We start from the raw sequence: 21,041 nt of genomic DNA, 5'->3' as shown, positions 1-21,041 counted from the left end.
AGAGTTTTGACTTCCACTGAGGTGAGGGACCCATGCCAGTGTTTGACTAGGGCATATAAAGGAAACCTCTTAAAAAGATGAACTCCCATTCTTCCCACAGCAGCAAGAAACATGCACCTCTATCTTCCCTAATGATTACTTTGCAAATTTCTAAACTGATGGAAAATTGCTTGGCTGGTGTGGAGATTTGCAGAAGAATCCAGCTAGACTAGTCTAGAACATACCTGGCCTTTATCGTTTCTGTCTCCATGCTTGGGCCACAAACACCAAATTTTTACTTTCTCCTTTCTTAGAAGGAAAACCCATACAGATGTACACATATATACTCATTCCTTTAACGACTACCTTTCTTGTGGAGTGTTAACAGCAAGAGATACACAAGACAAAGAACATAGGCAGGAAACATTAGAATTTCAGTTTCAATTTATTTTTATATTACTCTTGAGAATTATCTGTTTTTCGTGTTTCATAATATAAATAGTGATAATAGTTGGTGTATATGATTTATAAATCAGTGTTTATATGTTGAGAATATTTGCTTAACTCTTTTTAATGGTAGGGTACAATTAAAAAAAAAAAAAAAAAAGGAGACCAATGTTCTGGAGCACACCTTATTTCATTTAGGTAGACGTGTTGTCCAGAAGGTACTCAGTGCTACCCGGGGAAGATGTCATCTCATTTCTCATTTCTCATAGACTTTCCAGGTCTCCCTCATTTTCATTTATAAAATAAAGGAAATGAAAACCAACTACCTAACAGTGAAGCAATTTGAAGCAAGTTTCTTCCTTGGAAAGAAAAAAGAACCTAACATTCTCCGTGGGCCATAAGATCCTGACATGGAATCAGAGGAAACCAGACCTTCTTATTCTCTGGTGGAAAGTCAGGAAGATGGTCACTTGGGTTTGAGGTGCACAGTGGAAATACAGAGTGAAGTCTAATGGACAAAGGGCCCATCCTGGATGGAAGTGTTTGCTCTGCTCTGGTTCTTAGACACAGATTATCCACGGCCCTGGTGTCATCCTAAAAACCCTTTTAGGCTGGAGGAAGATTGAAATAACATTTTTTTAAAAATCTCTGCAAAGGTCATCAATAATGTGAAGGTTAATTTAAGTATCAACTTGCCGGGTTACACATTACTTGTAAGTTTATATGTGCAAGTGTTTCCAGATGAGATTAGCATTTGAATCTGTGGACTCAGGGAAGTAGATTGCTTTTCCTAAGGCCCAAGGACACCATCCAATCCCTGCAGGGTCTGACTAGAACAAAATGGCAGCTGAAGAAGTAATTCACTTCTTTGCTTCCTGTCTGCCAGCTTGAGGTGGGGCATGTTTCTTCCCCTCGTGCTAGAATTTCTACCATTCTCTTCTCCGGTTCTTAGGCCTTTGGGCTCACACTGGAACACATCACTGGTTTTCCTACATCTCCAGCTTGCAGACAGCGGATGGTGGGACTTCTTGGTCTCCTCGATTTTGTGAGTTACATCCCCATAGTAAATCTCCATCAGTACTGTACATCTTACAGTCCTGTTTCTCTGGAGAATAGTGACTAATACAAACAACGACAAAAACCACACCGATTTTGTACTTTCTGCTTTCTGGCAGTATATACACATGAAAAAGCCTTTACAGTGCAAGAGTTTCAATTGGGAACTTCCCCTGGGAAAACCCTTTGATTGACTTAGGGGTAAATAAGGCAACGATGTTCTCAGTTCTGAGAGAAGAAGGCACAATTTATTTAGTCAAATTATTTTACAACATAGTCTTCATTGACAGTTGTCAGCTTAACACTTAATATAGTTTTTAAAAAAGTCAATGATTACCTGCAAAATTATATATATTTTAATATCTAAAAAATATATTGCATATATAGGGCAGGAAAAGCCCTCGTATCCACAAGGGAAAGTTTGCTTATTCTTTTCAAAGTTGTGATTATTGCATTATGGTTATTTATAAACATTTCCAAAGCATTAACGATTTGAATGGTTCACCTTCACCTCCTTGTGCACGCCCATTAAATACTGCATGGTGCTTCTCTTTCTAGTAAAGTCAGTGACTCAAACGTCCTGTTTTCTTTTTAGCAATAGTCACATTATGTTTTTTAAAAACCAGCTATAAAAACGTACAAACAGCCCAAATGTACAGATTGACAAAAGATGTACAAATTACATTTAAAAAAATAACGACTGATTTGATAGTAAAATTGTCTTTGTGACCGAGGTCAACTCGTTTATTTATTTTTACTTTTTTTAATTATCTATTTTTAATACTGTGAGATATAGGAAAATAACTCTGCATAATTTATACAGTAAGTTGCCTTCTGATTGGTTGACCCTGGACCGGTGGTCGGACAAACGCACAGCGCTTGCGAATCTGCTTGTGTTCAGAAATCCCTATGACTTTTCAAAGTTCTGGGACCCACTGTCATTACTTAAAAAAAAAAAAAAAAAATTATTTAATTCTCTGTCTTTCAGTAATGTCTGCATTTGCATTAACATTTCTTAAGTTCATATCTTGACTATTTCCAGAGAGATGGTCAGCCTACTGCCCACTGGGAGGGATTTTGCAATGCCCACGGCTTCTTAAATACACACACACATGTTCTTTCTTTTAAATTCCAGTTGGGTGAAAACTTCACTGGCCTTACAACCAATGTTCCAGTTGCCATCCACTGAATCAGGTTCTCCTACAATAAGGTTATAAGCTTCCTGCCTCTATTTTCTTTCAGTCTCCAGCCAGAGCATTAACTGGTTAAGTCCATGATTATTTTTTTTATCATACTGAACCCTACAAGATCCATGATGAGACCCGTGTGTTGATAAGAAACTGCTTTGGTCATAAAAATATAAAGAAAATGTACAGTTTCTTTCCTAGAACCATGATACAACCATTCCAGTAATCGAAATATTCAACTCAGAAGAGGATAGCAGGTTGAGATTCCAAACTGGTGTACTGGCCCAGAAAATCAGCCATCTCTTTGTTCAAGGTAGAGGAAGCGGAAGTTAACCAACATTTAAAAAAAAAAAAAAAAAAAGAATTGTTTTTAAACAACAAACGTTCTATCCAACAAGAAAGAACATCCAGTTTTGTTTTTCTCTTCAAAGCCACGTATGTCCTTTGGAGTCCAAAGTATCCCAGGAAGTGTGAGGAGTGGGGGGCTTCAGGTAGAAGACCACTGATGATTAAGCTTCTAGTAGTAGCTGCCTAAGTGTGAGGGCACGTGGGTGTTGGGATGGCGGGGGACATTGGGGTTGGGGTAAATCCCACCTGTGGGGGAGGTCCAGTATTGTGACGCTGCTCCGAAGAAGCTAGAAGACGTGACTGGCATGGAGGTCGGGTGGGGAGGGACAAAGTTCACCTTCTGTTGATGGGCGTGGTAGGAGGGCATGTAGGAGATGTCAGAAGGGTACTTGTACATGGACGACTCCGTGGGATGTGGCTGCAGAGCCTGCGCGATGCCGTGGAAGTCAAATTTGTAGGCATACCTCTTGCCGTGCACTTTGGTCATAATGTTTTTATCGTAGTAGTATCTGAGGGCCCGGCTCAGCTTGTCATAATTCATGTTGGGCTTGCTTTTCCGCTCTCCCCAGCGCCGGGCCACCTCATCGGGGTCCGTCATTTTGAACTCCCCGTTGGTCCCCTCCCAAGTGATACAGCTGGCGTTGGCGCTGTCTGAGAGTAGCTCGAGGAGGAACTGCCACAGCTGGATCTGCCCGCTTCCTGCGGGCGGTGAGGCAAACAGGAGAAGACAGAGCAGCTCAGTCTGGGCAAGTCAGAGTCCGATTCCCTAAGACGTCCGATTCCCTTCTCACCCTTCCTAAGAAACCCATTATTTCCTGTCACGTTCAGAATCTACTGCCTCTGGCAGCCCCGTAGCTGGATGATTTGAGGCATGCCGCTTCCCACCCCATTGGGCAAGATTTTTGAATCTCTTCTAGAAAGATTTGCATCGCTGTCTAGTTTTGACTTACTCATGAAGTACCCCCAAATGATCCTTGTCAGTGTAAAAGGGAGCGGGGCCAGAAGACCACAGCTGGTCACAGGGAGAAGGGGTGGCCCAGGTGTCAGGCTGAAGGCACCTGGGTTGTTCCTTAGCAGAGCCCCAGTGCTTGGATCTCAGCTCTAAGTCTGACAGAGAAGAACTTGGGCAGAGAGAAAAATAAGAGGAGAGGGAGCTGTATGCCTCCTCCCCGCCCCAAGATCCCAAAACAGGAATGGCCAGGCACCAAAGAATGGGCCTGCAGACACAGGCAAGAGCAGTTCCCTGAGGTGTGAAGATGTGGGGTTCACTACCGCAAAGAGCCAGTTAGCTCACACGCTTGGTGGTCTTGGTCTAGAATTCATTTGAGAGCTATTTTTAATAATGAACCCTTAAACCACATTGTCAGATTTCCTTTATCTGCAACTTTTCAGGGACACGCCTCTTTCACAAGGCTTTCAGATAACTGCGACCCTTTCTAAAGTCAAGAACAAAACACCTTTGGACCATCTATTCACGTGTGACTTCCATGAGGACCATAACTGAGAACTCACTGGAATTGCCCCTCCCATTCTCCCCATCTTTCCCTACAAAAATTTCGACCTGCGTTATTTATTACAGATCTAAACTTCCATGCAGATAGGCAATGCTCATACTCTTGTTTTCCAGAAGGAGCCTCAGCTAATGGACATACCTACCACCTAACAACAAGCTCCAAACTTTCACTTGTACACCAGAGAAGTAGATGTTGACTATTTCAAGGGAAAGAACACGTGTTACTTCTTAGTCAGGTCTCTGAATTTTGGACAGTGGTCTCTGTGACCTCACAGAGCTATGGAACATTCTGGAAAGAAAAACCTTGCAGGCCAAAGTAAACTCACCGGGGTTGGCTAGGCGACTGCTGGTCGGGCCCAGGATCTGATATGGATCTGAGGAAGCAAAAAAGGAAATAAGCATCCCTATTATTAAAAATATAAAACCAACAGCATTAATAATAAGAATACCCCTGGGGTTTATACTTTTATTTCAATACCACAGAAAAAACTGGTTTCAGAAAACTTTACTGCTTTTATGTGCAAACCTCAAAGATCTGGAGCAGTTATGGTTTTCATTCCTATGATTACAGAAGCATAGAATACAAGAAGCATCATTTTTTTTTCATATTCAGTGTCTAATATTTGTAGATAACACTTTTAGTGGCTATAACAGAATCATGAATCCATTTGGAAAGATGCTGGCTAATATTCATTCATCATGACTGAAGTGAAGGACACCTTTTGAAATGGGTTTACAGAAAGGTCTAATGATTCCTGGTCTTTACAGCTCCGTATACATCTCTGGTTTTGTGATACAGCATAACAAACATGTGCCTGGAAATCAGGCAGCCTGGGTTCTAGCCCCAGTTACGTTACAAACTAAATAACTCATTGGGACAATCTCTTCTCCCTTCTACTACCAAATCCTGCCTCATTTGCTTGGAAATGGCAGCAGTAGCCAGAATTTGTATTTTAGCAATAAAATGACTATTCTACCTCGGTCTCTGTAAAACTTACATGATTATTTAATTATAAAAAGAATCTTTGCAATGTTGTTTACATCGGGTTGGTCTTTTTTTCAGGTCAGGAAGTCATGATACACAGTTGGATCGTGACTTGGCCAGGTGGTCGTATGTTTGATGCAGTTTACTACTTTTGCAATTGCTGTTGCAATTTTTTTAAAAATTGGCATGATTTGGGGATTTCTGCTTACAACCATGAATTAACTTTAAAAGTCCTCAAGGCTACTGAGTTTATTCTCCTGCGTCCACATATCCACACAGTACGACAACTGAAACATTTTTGGCAGGTAATGTCTAATTTTATTGTCGCTGGGAATTCTTTAAATGCACTGTGTCAAATCCCGTTTGGCTTGTGTGTTTCACTCAGGACATTCTTTCTCAACCTTCTCAATGACATGTAGGTCCATTCTCTATTGCTCTGCCTTCGATAGAAATGGAACACAGTGTTTCTCTGTCTTAAAGCCAGTGGCTTGTCCAGAACTTAATCTCAGCTGTGTCACACAGAGAAGACAGAGCTGGGCCTGGGAGTGAACACCACAGCTGTCTTCAGAAACAGGAAGGACAGAACAGGAGGAAGGCTTTCCAGATGGCAAACCAGAAAGCTGGATAACAGTTACAAAAAGGTGGACATTGGCTCCAAGAGTGGAAATGAGCCTAGTGAGGTAGTGAACTCCTCATTGCTATAAATATTCAAGGAGAGATGAGGCAATCATAAGACAGATGTCACAGAAGGATGTGATAGACCTAGTATCACTCCAATACCAAGAGTTTCCCATTCCATGGTTTGAAAAGCTCCCCTGCCTAATTTGTTAAGTAGACCCATCAAGGATGGGAGTAGTTTTAGAAGAAAGGTTTTACGGACCCTAAAAGGTTTGGATAACAGCTCTGGAGTCTGTGGATTAGAGCTCTAGTTTTCTCATAAGCCAGCTGTGTGGCTTTTGTCAAATTACTTTCCCTCTCTGGGCCTTAGTTTCTTTATCTTACAAAATGAGGCATTGGAACATTTCATCTTTACTTTTGTTTTTACCTCTGATATGTAACAAATCTTAACCCGCTTCTAGTGTCTGCTACTTTTTATTCACAGAGCTCTTACAGGGAGTCAAGTAGGGATCCTTTGTGAAAGAGAAGAATGAGGACAAATACTATGTATTGATTCAGTCCCCCTCAGCCAACCACATGGGATCAACAGGGGCATAAAGAGCAAAGGAGGGATTACGCATCCCAGACAGGTACCTGGTTGGGGCCGTTGTTCAGTATTCTTGTTCATTGCTTGTGCTCCTGCAAGTGGGGGACCTGAGGGGGGAAAGGGATAAGGTGAGTGGGGCCACTCTCCATGAGGGAAGAGAAAGGCTTTGTTAAAAGCCCTCCACAAGGTGCTTCCTCATTCATTTGCTCATTTACCCACTCTCTACTCACTCACTTATTCATTTTATCTAATAAATATTTATCTAGAGGGGCACCTGGGTGGCTCAGTCAGCTGAACATCCAACTCTGGGTTTCAGCTGAGGTCATGATCTCAGGGTCATGAGATCGAGCCCCGGGTCAGGCTCCACACTCAGTGAGGAGTCTGCTTAAAAGATTCTCTCTCTCCTTCTGCTCCTCCCCCACTCGCTTGCTCTCTCTCTCTCTCTCTCTCTCTCTCTCAAATAAATAAATAAATAAATCCTATAAATCTTATAAACAGTTGTCCAGAATTTACTAGGACTGGCAGTGTTCTTGGTGCTAGAGTTTCAGCAATGAACCAGCAGTTCTGGTAGGACTTACATTCTCAGAAGGAGACAATGAGGAACCACAACAAACATACAGCACAGCAGGTCTAATGGTATTTCTGCTATGAACTGCATTTTTAAGTAGGACATTTCGAGGTTCTCAATGGGATGGTGACATGTGAGGGAATGTCACCTGCTTGTCGTGTTTCCATGTTTTGTGAGTTCCCCTCGTGGAACCTCTCACATTCAGCTTTTCTGCTCCCATCATAGCTTCTCCATCTTGCACCTACGGTGGCTTCTCACACAGTTTATGGTTTATGTATCCTCACCATTCCCCTATCCTCCCACTTGTCCATCGTACATATAGACAGTTTCATTTCCCCAAACCATTTCACTCCACCATCCAAACACCTTTTTGAGTCCTCACTGACTAAAGAATGAAGTTCTACCTTCACAGCAGCCTTCGTGCCCCTTCCTTACCTTTCCAGACTGCTTTCCCTTTGTGCATCTGAAACTCTAAGAACCTGGAGTCCTCCCTAACCATCAGACATGTCAACCGTGACATTGTTCCCTGGCCCCCCACCTCTCACGGAAGGCTCTGTCTTCCCCATCTCTGCAAGGCCAAATCCTGCCTCTCCTTCAAAAACCAGCTCAAATGCTGCCAGGTCAGGCTCTCCTAGATACTTCCCAGATGAAAAAAGCTGTGTGCATGTGTAACCTCTCTCCCCAGCTTGACAGACTGGTCTATGTCTGATTCATCTTTGTGGACCTGGGAGTGCCAAGTCCCGGTACAGAGTAGACAAATAAGGAATACATAGTATGGAAAGGGGTCCCAGTTATTGCTTGAGCATCAATTTGTCATCACAACCTTCTTGAAAGAAGGCCCTTCATCACCCATGTGCTGAACATTTTGTTCCCTACAAATAGCAAGTTTCATACATTCTGGTTAGGAGTGCACAGTCATTCTCTTTCTATATTCCCTTAATGGGAGATTTGGGGTCAGTCTTGAACACAAATTCATGTGTCAGACCCCCACCATTGCCTCCTAAGACCGTTCTCCAACCCAGCCCTTCACGAACCGAGGTCAGAGAGGTTGGTATGATTAAGCTTCAACACTCAGAGGAGGAAAGTCATGAACGACCATTATCATGACAGAAATGGCTAGATCCAAATCCAGCAACCTTCCATTCATACAGAAAATCCAGTCTTGAGAAGCCTTCTAGCTTCAAAAATGCGAAAACCAAATGCAATGCAAAAAACCCGAAAGGTCTGAATGAAAATCCCACGTCACCTTTCAAGGAACAAGTATCACTGATAGGCCCTACCCTGGCAGTTAACTTTGATGTCCTCTGCACAGGAAAGACAACAAATGCACACTCCTGCTCTGTTCTAGCTCATGACCCTGTTTTTCACCCATGTTTGTAGGAAAAAAAAATTTTTTTTTCTCCAAATGATAGCGTGTCATTTACTTACTTTTGTTGAGGCCAGAATTCATGTTATTGCCCCATCCGCCTCTCCTTACTGAGTCATAAGAAGGGTCTAATGAAAAACAACAAGTAGAGGTACATCAGCATCTCCAGCTTTTCAGAAAGGTGCCATAACGATTCTCTTGTAGTGATCAAGAGAAGTTTGATTTAATCAGCCATGACGTCTTAGGCATGACTAAGTTCCAGAGGTGTACTCTCCTCCTGGGCTACGGGTGGAAAGGAACATTAACACTCATCAGAAGTTGGAGTGAACAGGAAGATTCTTGAATTTGAAGTCAGCGGATTGGTTCAAGTTCTGTCCCTTGCCACTATTTGTTGTGGGACCTTGGATGAATCATAACTTCCCTGAGCTTCAATATTCTTGACTATGGACATAAAAATTTACACCATTTTCCCCCCTTATGGAGTTGCAGTAATGCTGTGAACTGAATGTTTGTGTGTCCTCCCCCCTTTCCACCCCCAAATTCACATGTTTACCCCAGATGTGATGTGATGGTGCTAGGTAATTAGGGAGGTAATTAGGTTATGAAGGTGGAGCTCACTAGAAGGAGCTAATTAGGTTATGAAGGTGGAGCTCACTAGAAGGGGATCAATGGCCTTATTGGAAGAGGTGGTCGAGCTAGCCTGCCCTCTTCCTGCCATGCGAGGGTACAGCGAGAAGTCAGCGGTCTCTGATCCAGAAGAGAGCTCTCCTCAGAGCCCCACCATGCTGGCACCCTGATCTTGGACTTCTGGCCTGGAGAAGGTGTGATAAATGTCTCTCATTTCTAAGCCACCCAGTCTATGGTACTTTGTTGCAGTGGCCTGGCTAAGATAGGCAATAATCCGACGAGAAAACATCTGTGAGACAACTTCCAAGCCTCCATAACCGTGTTCAGGAATTGCCTAACTAACTGGCTGGAAACTTCCCCTTTTCCTTTCTCATTGTGTGAGTTCTGTTGGGACATGAAGCAGGAATAGCAGAAGAGTTGAGGGATTCAGCATTGTGACTTTCAAAGTCTTTCCATGAACAACAAAGAAACCATAAAAACCATCCAAACAAATGGAGCACGAACCTCATCAAACAGCAGCCTGACAGGGTGAAAGGCGACCCATCCTCCCTCCAGGCCCCCCCTCCCCATCCCTCCCCCCTCCCTTCGGAGCCTCTCCAACAAATTAGAATAAGCTCTGCGGAGATGGACGGGCCCATCCTATTGCTTGTTCTCATTGCTTCTGGCTAAGAAGAACCGAAAGACCGGATGGTTTTCTTGTGGAAAAATCCACGTGCGGACGCACATTCCTCCCAGCTCTGGAAAAGCCAGTTCACTTTTTAAATTACCATCTGTAGCAACTGGCATGAAAAGCAAAACAGAAAGCAAGAAGGATGAGGATGGGAAGGGAGGGCAGAGAGGGGGACAAAAAAGACACAAAGCTCCATGCATTTAAGTCCTCTGTTTTCTTTGGCTTCCACCCCCTCCCCCACAATTCCTACTTTTGTTTAAAAATGAAGCAAAACAAACACAAACACAAATCCCAGCTTGTTTAGGGGCCTAGAGCAAGGTGAAGGCTCTCATGAACGTTTTCTGGGATGTCTTGTAAGGATCTGTAGAGCGTGTCCGATGCTGGTATAAGCAAAATGGAAGGCAAGATTCCTCATTTCTCTTTGGGGGCAGGGGTGGGGAGCAAATGCTATTTAGGCCTTCAGTAATTTATAGCTGGGCTTGGAACAACCCTGTTTGACTGCATGGGTTCACTTACACGTGGATCGTGAATGGTACAATACTATGACATCTTTTTCTTATGATTTCCTTACTAATATTTTCTTTTCTCTAGCTTACTTTATTGTAAGAATATGGCATTTAATACATCTACCATAGAAAATATGTGTTAGATGACTGTGTATGTTATTGGTAAGGCTTCTAGTCAACAGTAGACTATTAATAGTTAAGTTTTGAACAGTCAAGAGTTAGACACTGATATTCAACAGAGCAGAGTGTTGGCACCCCTGACCTCCATGTTGTTACCCCTAACCTCCATGTCGTTCAAGGGTCAACCGTAATTGGGAGTGACTTCTGCACTGCGCCGTGTGCTTGGCCATAGACTGGATGGGAAGGGATATGAAAATGTTCCCTGCCCTTGTGTTTAAATATGAGAAGATTGGCAAGACTGTGGGGAAAATAAGGGCCATGTACCAAAGGAATGGTGTGGTACCAAGGTCCACTGGAGGTTAAGGAGGGAGAGGTGAGTGTCACTGGGACCATCAGCCTTGAGTGGGATCCCTCTGGGGAGGAGAGAGTGAGTAACGAAGGCAGGCACAAAGCAGAAGTATCTGGGGAACAGCCGTGGGTGTCATGAACACATGACAGAGGTAGAGGGAAGGGAGGGGACAGAGGGATGGAAGTGAGGGCCAAGGTCATGTCCAAGACCATGGTGATGGCAGCTAGGCAAGCATAGTGGCCTTGGGTGCAGGGAATGGACACCAAGAGAGATCATGGGCATCAGCATAACCACGCACAAGGGTGTGGTGGAGAACGAAGCTTGTGAGGTTGTGTCGGATGGATCGGAGCACCCAGGGAAGGAGGTGATTCTCATAGGAACAGAACAGAAAGTGGGAAAGAAAGTGACAAGTTCATGCCAAAGGGAAAAAACAAATCAGTCGTTCCAAGAACTGGTATGTGTCATCTGCAGTTCTGACTTGACATATGATTTACTGCATTGATAAAATCTCTGGCTCCAAGTTTACTTGGTGTTTTTTGGTCGATTGCTATTCTACCAAAGGCTTTCATCCTGTCTGAAAGCTCTATTCTATCCATTCCGAGGACTAAACTATGGCCATGGCTGATCAACTTCTCCTCCTATTCTTTTCCAGCAGCTCCAGGAACAGACCTAGCACACAAAGGTTACAGAATGAGTGGATGTACTCCTTCTAACCAACAAGGGTGGGTGACCGCTGGATTCTCCTCTAACTCCAAGGGGCCCCATCCTGGTTTGAAGTTGATGCCTTATCAGAGAAGTGTTTGGTGGCCCCATCTTTCCTGCCACACCTTGAGGTCTGTGGAGGGCTTCTGTGGGACACAATTCTCCCACTAGCTTACCTCGGGAGAAAGCCTGGCTGAGAAGACTTTCAAAGTCCTACCCAAACCCTGAGTCCTCTAGTAAGTAAAAAAGGGAAGTGACAGAAACAGAGATGCCACCAGCAATCAGTCTAAACTATGTCCTCCCTGCACACATGACAGAAGAATAAAGAGCAAAGGCCATGTCTTCAGCTGGTGTCTCTAGCCAATGGTCCCCAAGGAGCGTGTAAACTCAAAGCCACACGGATCACAGGATCCCTTTCTTTTTTGTTTTTTCAATCCCATCTACCTACACAGAAAATCCCACCACAGGTACCTGGGTCCACAAAGAACACCCTGGGTCTGTTTACTGAGGAGTTTAACAAATACACTCCATGGGTACTGGGGCTCACGGGGGCAGCTGCTACATGTAACATTTCAGTGAAGATCAGTGTTTTGGGAGTAAGTCCTATGGCAAAGACAAAGAATGATGCTGGAGAAGACCAAGGCCAAGAACCAAGGTCTGGCCCTCAGCCTCAGAGAGCTGAAGAACCAGGGTAGCCTTGTGGATAAAACGAGATAGCCAAGTAAATGCCTGGCCCAGTGAGAGCACAGACTCAGCCTCAGTACATGTTGCCAAGTAATATTATTATTGGCACCTAAAAAATGATTATCCCCAGAGACATGGGTTTGCTAGCCCTACCAAATACACGTTCATTTCCCCTCCCATGCTCCCGACTCCCTTGCTATGCTGTATTTGTCTACTTTACCACCAAATTTAATCACTAACTCATGGTTGTTTCTTATAGTCTGCATCTCCTACCCGAATGCCAGTTCCGCAAGAGTAGCAGTCTTTCTTCCATTCCCTGGTATAACCAAGCACCTAGAATAGTGCCCCACATAGACCAGGGGCACGATAATTATTTGTTGAATGAATGAACAGACAGGCCAATATTTTATTCTTGCTAAGTATACCCACTTCCTCTTATTGTTCACTATTTCACTAGTTGAACAGAATTCAAGGCCCCTCCCCTGACTTCTCCCCACTGAAGTCTCCTAGGTGTTTTAAGACTAGGTGATGAGGTATATAAGCCATATTCATTCTGGATGCCCTTGAGACACCATGAACAACAATGCACATAGGCTAAAACCTTTTCCCCCTTGGGAAGTCAAGGAGTGGACATCACACATTAAGAGAAAACTTAGCAGTGTGGCAGTTCCCGTCCCAGACAGACAAACAGATATATGTTTATATCCCAAATGGAAAAGCCTGGACCTGGGAGTTAACCCAGCAGCTCACATTTCTGCACCAACACCAGCCCTCCTGGGGCCTGATGCCTGGGTACGTCAGAGCCCCTGCTGCTGGTCGGCACAGGGAGAGTTCTCTGATGGCCCGAGTCCGGTCCACGCAGCCGCCTGAGTGTGCACTGATCTCTCCACCCCCACCCCACAGTCCCCCAGTATGGTGTATGCTTCTGCTTTCTGAGAAATGTCTTCTGAAAAGACAAGCTTAAGGTAGCAGCAGAAAGGACAAGTTTCAAAAAAGTGACCATTAAGGACCAGAAAACCAGTTGATGATCTTCTATGTGGTGGCAGATGGCTTTATTGGCAGAAAAATCACTCTGACTCTGACAAGCTGTCTTTTCACTTTGGTGAGCTGACCCTCCCTGGCTTTATAGAATATTAAGATGACACATCTCACTGTGACTACTTCTCAGAGAAGTCGTCCAAAGGGCTCCAGCTGGAGTCCATCGTTTCCGGCAGTCCAAAGCAAAGAGAGAACAGAGGCTCATTCGGGAAAATCTGGGCACTGCTGGGCATTGTAGATAATTCAGCCTCACATATGTAATGGCCCAAATAGTATCTAGTATCGCCATTATGTGATGTTCAACGTGGCTGAATCAGACGCAAAATGGCCTCTCAGTACAGAACTATGAACCTGGAGTTTTTTTTTTTTTTTTTTTTTTTCTGAAATTTCCTGTTGAAAGGAGAAAGCTTTTTCTGGAAATGACCTTCTCATAGACATCTATGCAGTGTTAACTCAGTTTCTGTGTGAAGCTTTTAAATGGGTTCTAGAAATCTGGCCAACTGACTCAGGAAAGAAAGCTTCTTTCTGCTCTGACGCCCACGGTTGGCTGTGTGAAGGCCTCATGTCCCGGTGAACACGCAGCTCTCTACTTTGTCATGACCTCACTGGGGGCCAGCACACAAGCGCCTCTCTCTTGATCCCTTACGACACAGGCCATGCTCTCAATTGCTTGATGGAAAAAAGATGAATTTTCCCTGAACCTTCTCATCGAATTTCTGGTTGCTGCTAAAAGAGCTGGCAGCACCTAACCATGTTTATCCTTGGAAAGCCCAGCTTCTGAATGTAGACCTTTCAGCTGAAGAATGGACAAGGCTGCTCATGCTCAGTCAGATCCAGACTTCCTCTCTGGAAAGCGGGAGGATACCACAGGAGACCCAGAGCCCTGAACTGCCCAAGAGAGGGTCCAGCCCACCTGGAGGAAATTACATCTCCTAGCCGCTCACAGGGAAGAACGTAGGGGAGCGGCCATGTTTGTTGTCAGTAGATGTTTGGGCCAGACGAGCCTCCAAAGCCCCTTCTCCCTTTGAGGTCCTGGTCTTCTGGCAGGCCCAGTCTCTGAGGAGAAGGTCCTACTGGCCAACAACCTGACTCACACTGCTTTCCTCTGGGCTTCCCTTTGTGTTGCCTGTGACACTGGCAACCTGTCCAACCCGTGAAAGCTTGCTCTGCTTCCTGAACCTTCCTGGCCCCCACATCGGGCCAGCTTCTTGTCTGCCACCATCTCCTCTACAATGCCTGCCAGTGACTAAGCCAGCTATTTGAACTTCCGGCCTGGCCTCCCACTTCAGAAACACAGCCACCTAACACCTGAGCAGCAGCCGTTTGGGGAGGGGGCAGGACACCCCTGGGGGGCACTGTCTTTTCTCTGTGTGAGACCCTGGGCTTTCTCCAGCAGCTACATCATGGTGGGTAGAGTCACGGAGCTCTGGGTTCAGACCCTAGCTCTGTCATCTACTCTGCTGAGTGATCTTAGCCAAATCACTACTCTGTTGAATCTCAGGTTGTCCTTCTCTATAAGAGCGGAAAACAAATGCTTTAGAGGACAGCCTGGAGGAGTAATTCCACGTGTGATAAGCAGCAACTTCCAAATTTACACTGTAGACCTGTTGTTTATTCTCTCGTCCTGACATCTCTCAACTATTTCTCTTGGTAAGTTGAGATTAAAGAGTTCATCGAGGAGGGCCTTGAAAAGGGAGAGAAGCCACCAAAGGGAAGAAATGGTTCCACTGCTATGCTCCTGAATCAGTGATCTCCCATGGGAATCACATGTGGCTCACTTTCCACAGGAGAAGTGGGTTGATTGGGCCCTGGTTTGAGAGACCTGGCCCTGGAAGACTTTTGGGGGCAGTGGCCGCAGGCCGCCTTCAGTAGAGTGGGCTCGGGGAGTAAGAGTCCAGCGTCCACCTGACTGCCAGCTCCCCCAGTCCCTACCTAGCTGGCCCCAATGCTCAGAGCTGTGTCCCCTCACCTCATTTCAACTCATGCTATAGGAGCAGGCCAGCCTTCACCTCAGTAGTATCTTATGTTCCAAAGAGCAGCAGAGGATCTTGGCTTCCACTGAGACTCAGGAGGAGGGAAATATCTAGGGAAGGCTTTCCCTAAACTTGGAACTCACAGAAAAAAAAAACATCCTGGATCAGATTTCCTTTGCTCAAGGATCTTGTCCTGGAATCCAAACAGCCCCTCAGCCTCAGCACCAGCCCCGCTGTGTGGAGTATAATGGAGGTACTGTTTAAGATTATTATATGTGCGAAGGGGGGGAAAAAGGCATATGAGAAAAATGCTTGAAAAAAGTGGATGGTTTTTAAATATGGAAAGTTTGGAAGGGTGAGTGGCCCATTCGCCAGGCACAACCTTGCCACAGTCACGCAAGGCTTCCCACTGAGCCCGGACCCTTCCTTCACTTTGTGTCTCCCAGGAGCTCTGTGTCTGAACGACACTGAAGTCTAAATGACCTATTTATTTTGATAAGGCCTCAAAGTGGGATTTGGGGGTCAGCCTTATGTGGAAAAGCAATTCATACTGACTAGATTAATTGGGTGTTTGCCCAAATTCCCCTCCGCATTGGGCCATGCATTCCCCTCCACATTGGGCCAACTAAAGTGCAGGCTTTTTGGTCAAATCCGCCTCAGGTTTAAAAGGATTCCAAGTAGGGAAAAGAAACTCGAAAGTTCACCTAAGTAATAGGGCTTGAGGAGAAAGGAGAGGTGATCTTGTGTTCGACCCCCTCTGCTCCCCAGTCTGAACGGCCACCCCCAACACCTTCACAGTGAGGTTGTCCTCACTTGTTCTGGCCACAAGGGGTACGATCCTGTGTCTGCTCCACAAATCAGCTTTTGCATCCTCTTCTTTTCAAGGTCTGCAGGTTAAGGCTCCCTGGTGATAGTCTGATGTTTATTGCTCTGCCCTGTTCTTCTTCTTGTGTAGTTCTCTGTGCACATATCTTGCTTGCTTGGTGATGCTTGGTGATGATCTTTTGAAAGAGAGGGACTGTGGTGTCTTAATCACCTTTCTTTCCCTCGCCAACTCAAGATTCTTTCCCTCCCCAACACTAGCTTATTGGACTTAATCAATATCTCTGATCCCATGGTACATTCATTCAGCCACATTTTATTGAACGTCTACTATCAATCCAGATACCGCTCTATGTGCTGGGAACACAATGATGGCTAGACGAACATTCCTGCTCTGTGGGACTTACATTCAAAACAAACAGTAAACCACATTGTATATGAGAAGGTGGTGAGAAACATGGGAAAAAAGAAGACACTGAAAGCATGGCAGGCAGTACTGGGATGGGGAGGGCCTCACCAAAAACATCTAATTGGAGCCCAGACTTGACCAGTCTAATGGTGTGAGAACAGATCTCTCCCTAGCACCACATTTTTTCAAGAGGAATGACCGCCGGCTCACCCTACATTGATCTGAAAGTCCTCCTGGAAAGTTGATGCCCTTTTATTAACTCTTTCTTTAGTGAGAATTGAAGTTGGAAGACAACAAAATAAGTGAAAAAAAAAACCCGACAGTATCTTTTTGGCTTTTTAGGGTGAGGACAGTAAGAGGTTTGATGAGTCTGGTCTAGTAAAGGGTTCCCCAGTTCATGCAGACTTAGAATCATGCTAACTGGCAACCCTGAGGTCTTCCCCTCACACTGATTTAGGGTTACCATTCAGATCAAGAAACTTAAAATCCAAACACTGCCCTATGATCTGCCTGTTGAGCTGCATCAGAAATGCAAGAAAGGGCAATTCTCTGGGGTCAGCATGGGAAGAATGGACAGGTCTGGTCATCACGAAGGAATACTCCATCTTTGTGATCTGGTAGGTAAGCATGAAATGCTTCCATTCCTGAGCCCTGCATCCACATGACAAAAACACAGCAGTTTTAAAGAAAAAGAACCACCAATTCTTGGTAGGTGGAATGCGATCTCACTTATATAACAGAATCAGAGGCTTCTTTTCAGACTGGAAGAGACCTCAGACATTATCTAAACCAGACATGCAAATTAGCACAGGCCTGGAGGCCCAGAGCCTGAGAGAAAGCATATGTGGCCATATAAGAATTTTAATAGAAATTGAAAGTATGACTCATAGCATAAAAACTGCCATTCTCTAAACTCCTCTAGGATATTGGGCAGGGCTGATAATTATTTTATAGGCAGGCCAAAGACTTTTTAAGCTCAGAGGTCTTTCAAAATTACACCAAGAATAATTTCCATCTCTTTGGAAGAGTGATACTCAGATCTTACCCAGCATAATATGGTTGTTTGTGGTGTTCATAAGGATGCCTAAAGATTTTCATTAGAAGGAATTCCATAATTTCTCTTTAATCTCTTCCAAGCAGGGAAACAGCTCATTGCAACAGGAAGAATTCAGGATTGGGGTTCAGAACTTGATTTGCTTCCCATCTCTGCTGGTTACCAGCAGCATGAATTAAGACAAGTGACTTAATCTGTCTGAATCTCAGTTAATCTATCTGGAAAAGGTAGGTACCTGGGTGTGGGAAGGGATGATTCTTCTAAACTTAAGAGTTTGGAAAACCAAATGACTCCTTTAATGCCCACAGGGTTCTACTGAAGAGAAATGAGATCATGTATGTGAAAATGCTTCATATACTCCAAAGTGTCCTATAGAATTATAGCCGCTCCCTTGTTCGAGTTTAATTCATTGGAAATAGGAAGTTAATCTTTCTTGTGTCCACCAGAGCCAATTTCTTTTGGTTCTTTCTTTTAGTGAAGCAGAAGGATTGGGGAAATATTTAATTAAAGTGTCAAAGACTACAATTTTTTCCCCCAGTGAATCCATCAACCATCAGTGATTATTCACGGAACATCTACAGAGTGGGGAAAAAAAGACGCAGGATGAAACTCACAATTAAAGACTACAAGGTAACCTTGTAATTAGGTCATTAGGTTCATAGATAGCTTGTGAATGTGGTGGGGCTTTGAGAAGAGATTGTAGCCTTTGCGAGTAATGAAGAAATATCTTAAAGGCGGGACTTGAATTGGTTTTTTAAAGGTATGTTAAATTTTGTTAGACAAAGTAATAATCCCACTTAATTACCACTTTTTCTTTAGATTGTGGCTTACACGAGAATTTGAATTTTATCAAAGAGGCATGTTTAAACTTTTTCTTGATCCTCCCAGGTGGGAGCTCACAGATCCCTGAGATGAGAGAGTAAAAGCCCACATGAGTCCTGGTTAGTGTTTTTAACTACAGTATTTCTTCCTCAAAGACTTGATGTTCTTCAAAAGGATAACTCATGAGAAATAAGTCCTTTATTTTCTTAGATAGGGGCTTCTCTAAAAAGAGTAAATTGTTAACATTTATAAAAAGAACCACAAAACTTTGGTTAAAGTTTTTATATTAAAATAACAAATGATACTATCAATGCCTTGGTTTTTCACCAAACCTCTACACCTTTATCTGAAAGGAGAGAAGCTTCTCTCTCTTTCTCCAGATAGAGGGATAAATAGATTAGATAGATAGATAGATAGATAGATGATAGAATCTGGTTTATAAATATGAGATTAAGCAAGCTTCTTTCAAATACTTTCTAGTATTTGGAAATACTGGAAATACCACCCCCTCAAACAGCCTCCCTGTATGATTTCTCTATCAGTATATTTTGCAAAACAAATGCATTTAGAACATTGTGTGTTGAGGTGGACACCAACAGACCCCCTGGAGCCCTTGTGGACCTAGGATTTTCTTTCCCAAGTACTTTGGGACCTCACTACTCAAAACAGCCAAAAGAGGTCACTTCTAGCTTCTATTACAAACCAAGACCACATGGCAATAGAAATGGAGTTACATCAACCCAGGCCAATTTCACTTTGAGTCTTAGCTCTGTTATCTGGAATGGGATGAAATGTCTGAGTCAAAGGGAAATTTGGTAGAGATGAGAGGCCTGAAATAGTAATAGTCAAGAATCTGGAGATGAATTGGAAATTCAAAACTCAAGGGCCCACTTAGTAAATGTGAAATGCTACTGGGAAACTAGCATTAACAGTTGTGAGAGCTGCACCCCACCCCTCCACCCAGCTCTGTCATGAGAGGGCCCTCCCTGCTGGGCGGGCTAGATCGGTGTCTGGCTGAAGGATTGGAAGTGTACTCTCTAGGTCAAGTGGCCTCCAAATACCTTTCCCACAGCCTTACCCCATCCCCCACCCCCCACCTCCTAGGCTTACTTAAAGCCATTTTTCTCCTATTAAAATGCAGCAGAGCTCATCCATTCATTGTCATCATCATTAATGTTGCAGGACAAGCTGGTGCCTAGCGGGTTCTGGATTTCTCCAGGAGCACTTCAGAGCAGGTTCAATAAACATAAAGACATAAAGACAAAAGACATGCCCAAAGAGGGCAGGAAGGCCAAAGTTGGGGGAACATGTAAGCAGCCGGGAACAGGATGAGGGGCCTGAATGTCTTCCAGCAGAGGGACAAGATGAGGTCAACACTGGTGGCAGAAAGGGTGACCATGACGAGCAAGGAAGGCACATCTCTTCTCCTTTCAATATTTAAATAAAACTCCAGCTCTCCAGGGTGGGGTTGGTGTCCAGGGACAAGAGGTCAGAAACATTGGACGGCACTCATTCTAAGAATGCAAATCTCAACTCTGACTTCCTCGTGGGCTCCTTTGCCCAGCATGGGCACACATGCTTGGAGGAGGCTGTGGGCTCCTGTGTGATCTGGGGTGGCTGGATCGTGAGTCTTCCAAATCCTCACAGCCCTCTTTCTTACTCCTCCTTGAGCACCGTGGGTCCATGAAGCTTACAGAGGCAATGAGCTTACCCGTTGCAAAGTGAGGGACACTTCACAACTAGCTTGTGGATAGGTGGGTAGGTGGATGGTGGATAGGTGTCTATAATGTAGCAGAGCTCATCCATTCATTGTCATCATCATTAATGTTGCAGGACAAGCTGGTGCCTAGCGGGTTCTGGATTTCTCCAGGAGCACTTCAGAGCAGGTTCAATAAACATAAAGACATAAAAATTAAGTTTTCAAAACAGAATAGCATAGGGGAAGGGAAGGAAAGATAAAAGAAGATGGAATCAGAGAGGGAGACAAACCATAAGAGACTCTTAACCATTGGACACAAACTGAGGATTGCTGGTGGGGAGAGGGGTGGGGGAGGGGGGTGGGGGAGGGGGCAACTGGGGGATGGGTATAAAGGAGGGCACGTGATGTCGGGGGCACTGGGTGTCACATGCAACTGATGAATCACTGAACTCTGCCTCTGAAACTAATAATACACTTCGTGCTAATTAACTGAATTTAAATTTTAAAAAAGATAAATTTAAAAAAATTAAGTTTACTGCAAACCTCATTGATTGACAGAGTGTTACTCAGTATAACTCCCTTTTCTAAATTTCTTCTTTTTTCCCTTTATTCTTTTAAGTGTTTTATGGAACACAGAAGAACGGGTAATGTCATGTAAACGATAAGGCACAATAATGAAGAAGTCGACCGTGAAACCACCTCACATGCTTCTGGAAACATCTACAATGCTGTACAACATGTACAAACATGTACAAACATGTACAACGCTGAGTACATCCAGTCAGGTCCCTAGCCAAAATGGTGAGTCTCCTCACATCCTCTCAGCAGCTAAGTGACATCAGTTGCCTGGAAGAAGTGGGCCCTTCTGTGGGGTCATGCATGGACTAGAGGAAGCAACTGTGGACATTTGTCC

At 44.2% G+C, this 21,041-nt stretch overlaps 1 protein-coding gene across 5 annotated transcripts in view; it reads right to left on the bottom strand.

Annotated features, from left to right (window-relative positions):
- Positions 1–1,708: 1,708 nt before the first annotated feature.
- Positions 1,709–21,041, bottom strand: part of FLI1 (Fli-1 proto-oncogene, ETS transcription factor) — a 122,651-nt gene continuing 103,318 nt past the window's right edge. For 3 of the 5 annotated variants that reach the window (XM_059184723.1, XM_059184731.1, XM_059184746.1), the window contains 4 exons: positions 8,716–8,781; positions 6,767–6,826; positions 4,857–4,904; positions 1,709–3,716 (listed from right to left, as the gene is read on the bottom strand). In XM_059184723.1, the coding sequence (XP_059040706.1) occupies positions 3,187–3,716; positions 4,857–4,904; positions 6,767–6,826; positions 8,716–8,781 (704 nt within the window). In that variant the 3' untranslated portion in view covers positions 1,709–3,186. The remainder of the gene's footprint in view (positions 3,717–4,856; positions 4,905–6,766; positions 6,827–8,715; positions 8,782–21,041) is intronic. The other 2 variants (XM_059184739.1, XM_059184749.1) reach the window with 2 other exon arrangements.

The sequence above is a fragment of the Mustela lutreola genome, chromosome 1 (assembly GCF_030435805.1).
Source record: "Mustela lutreola isolate mMusLut2 chromosome 1, mMusLut2.pri, whole genome shotgun sequence".
Classification (NCBI taxonomy): Eukaryota; Metazoa; Chordata; class Mammalia; order Carnivora; family Mustelidae; genus Mustela; species Mustela lutreola.
This window is presented reverse-complemented; position numbering and strand designations above follow the sequence as displayed.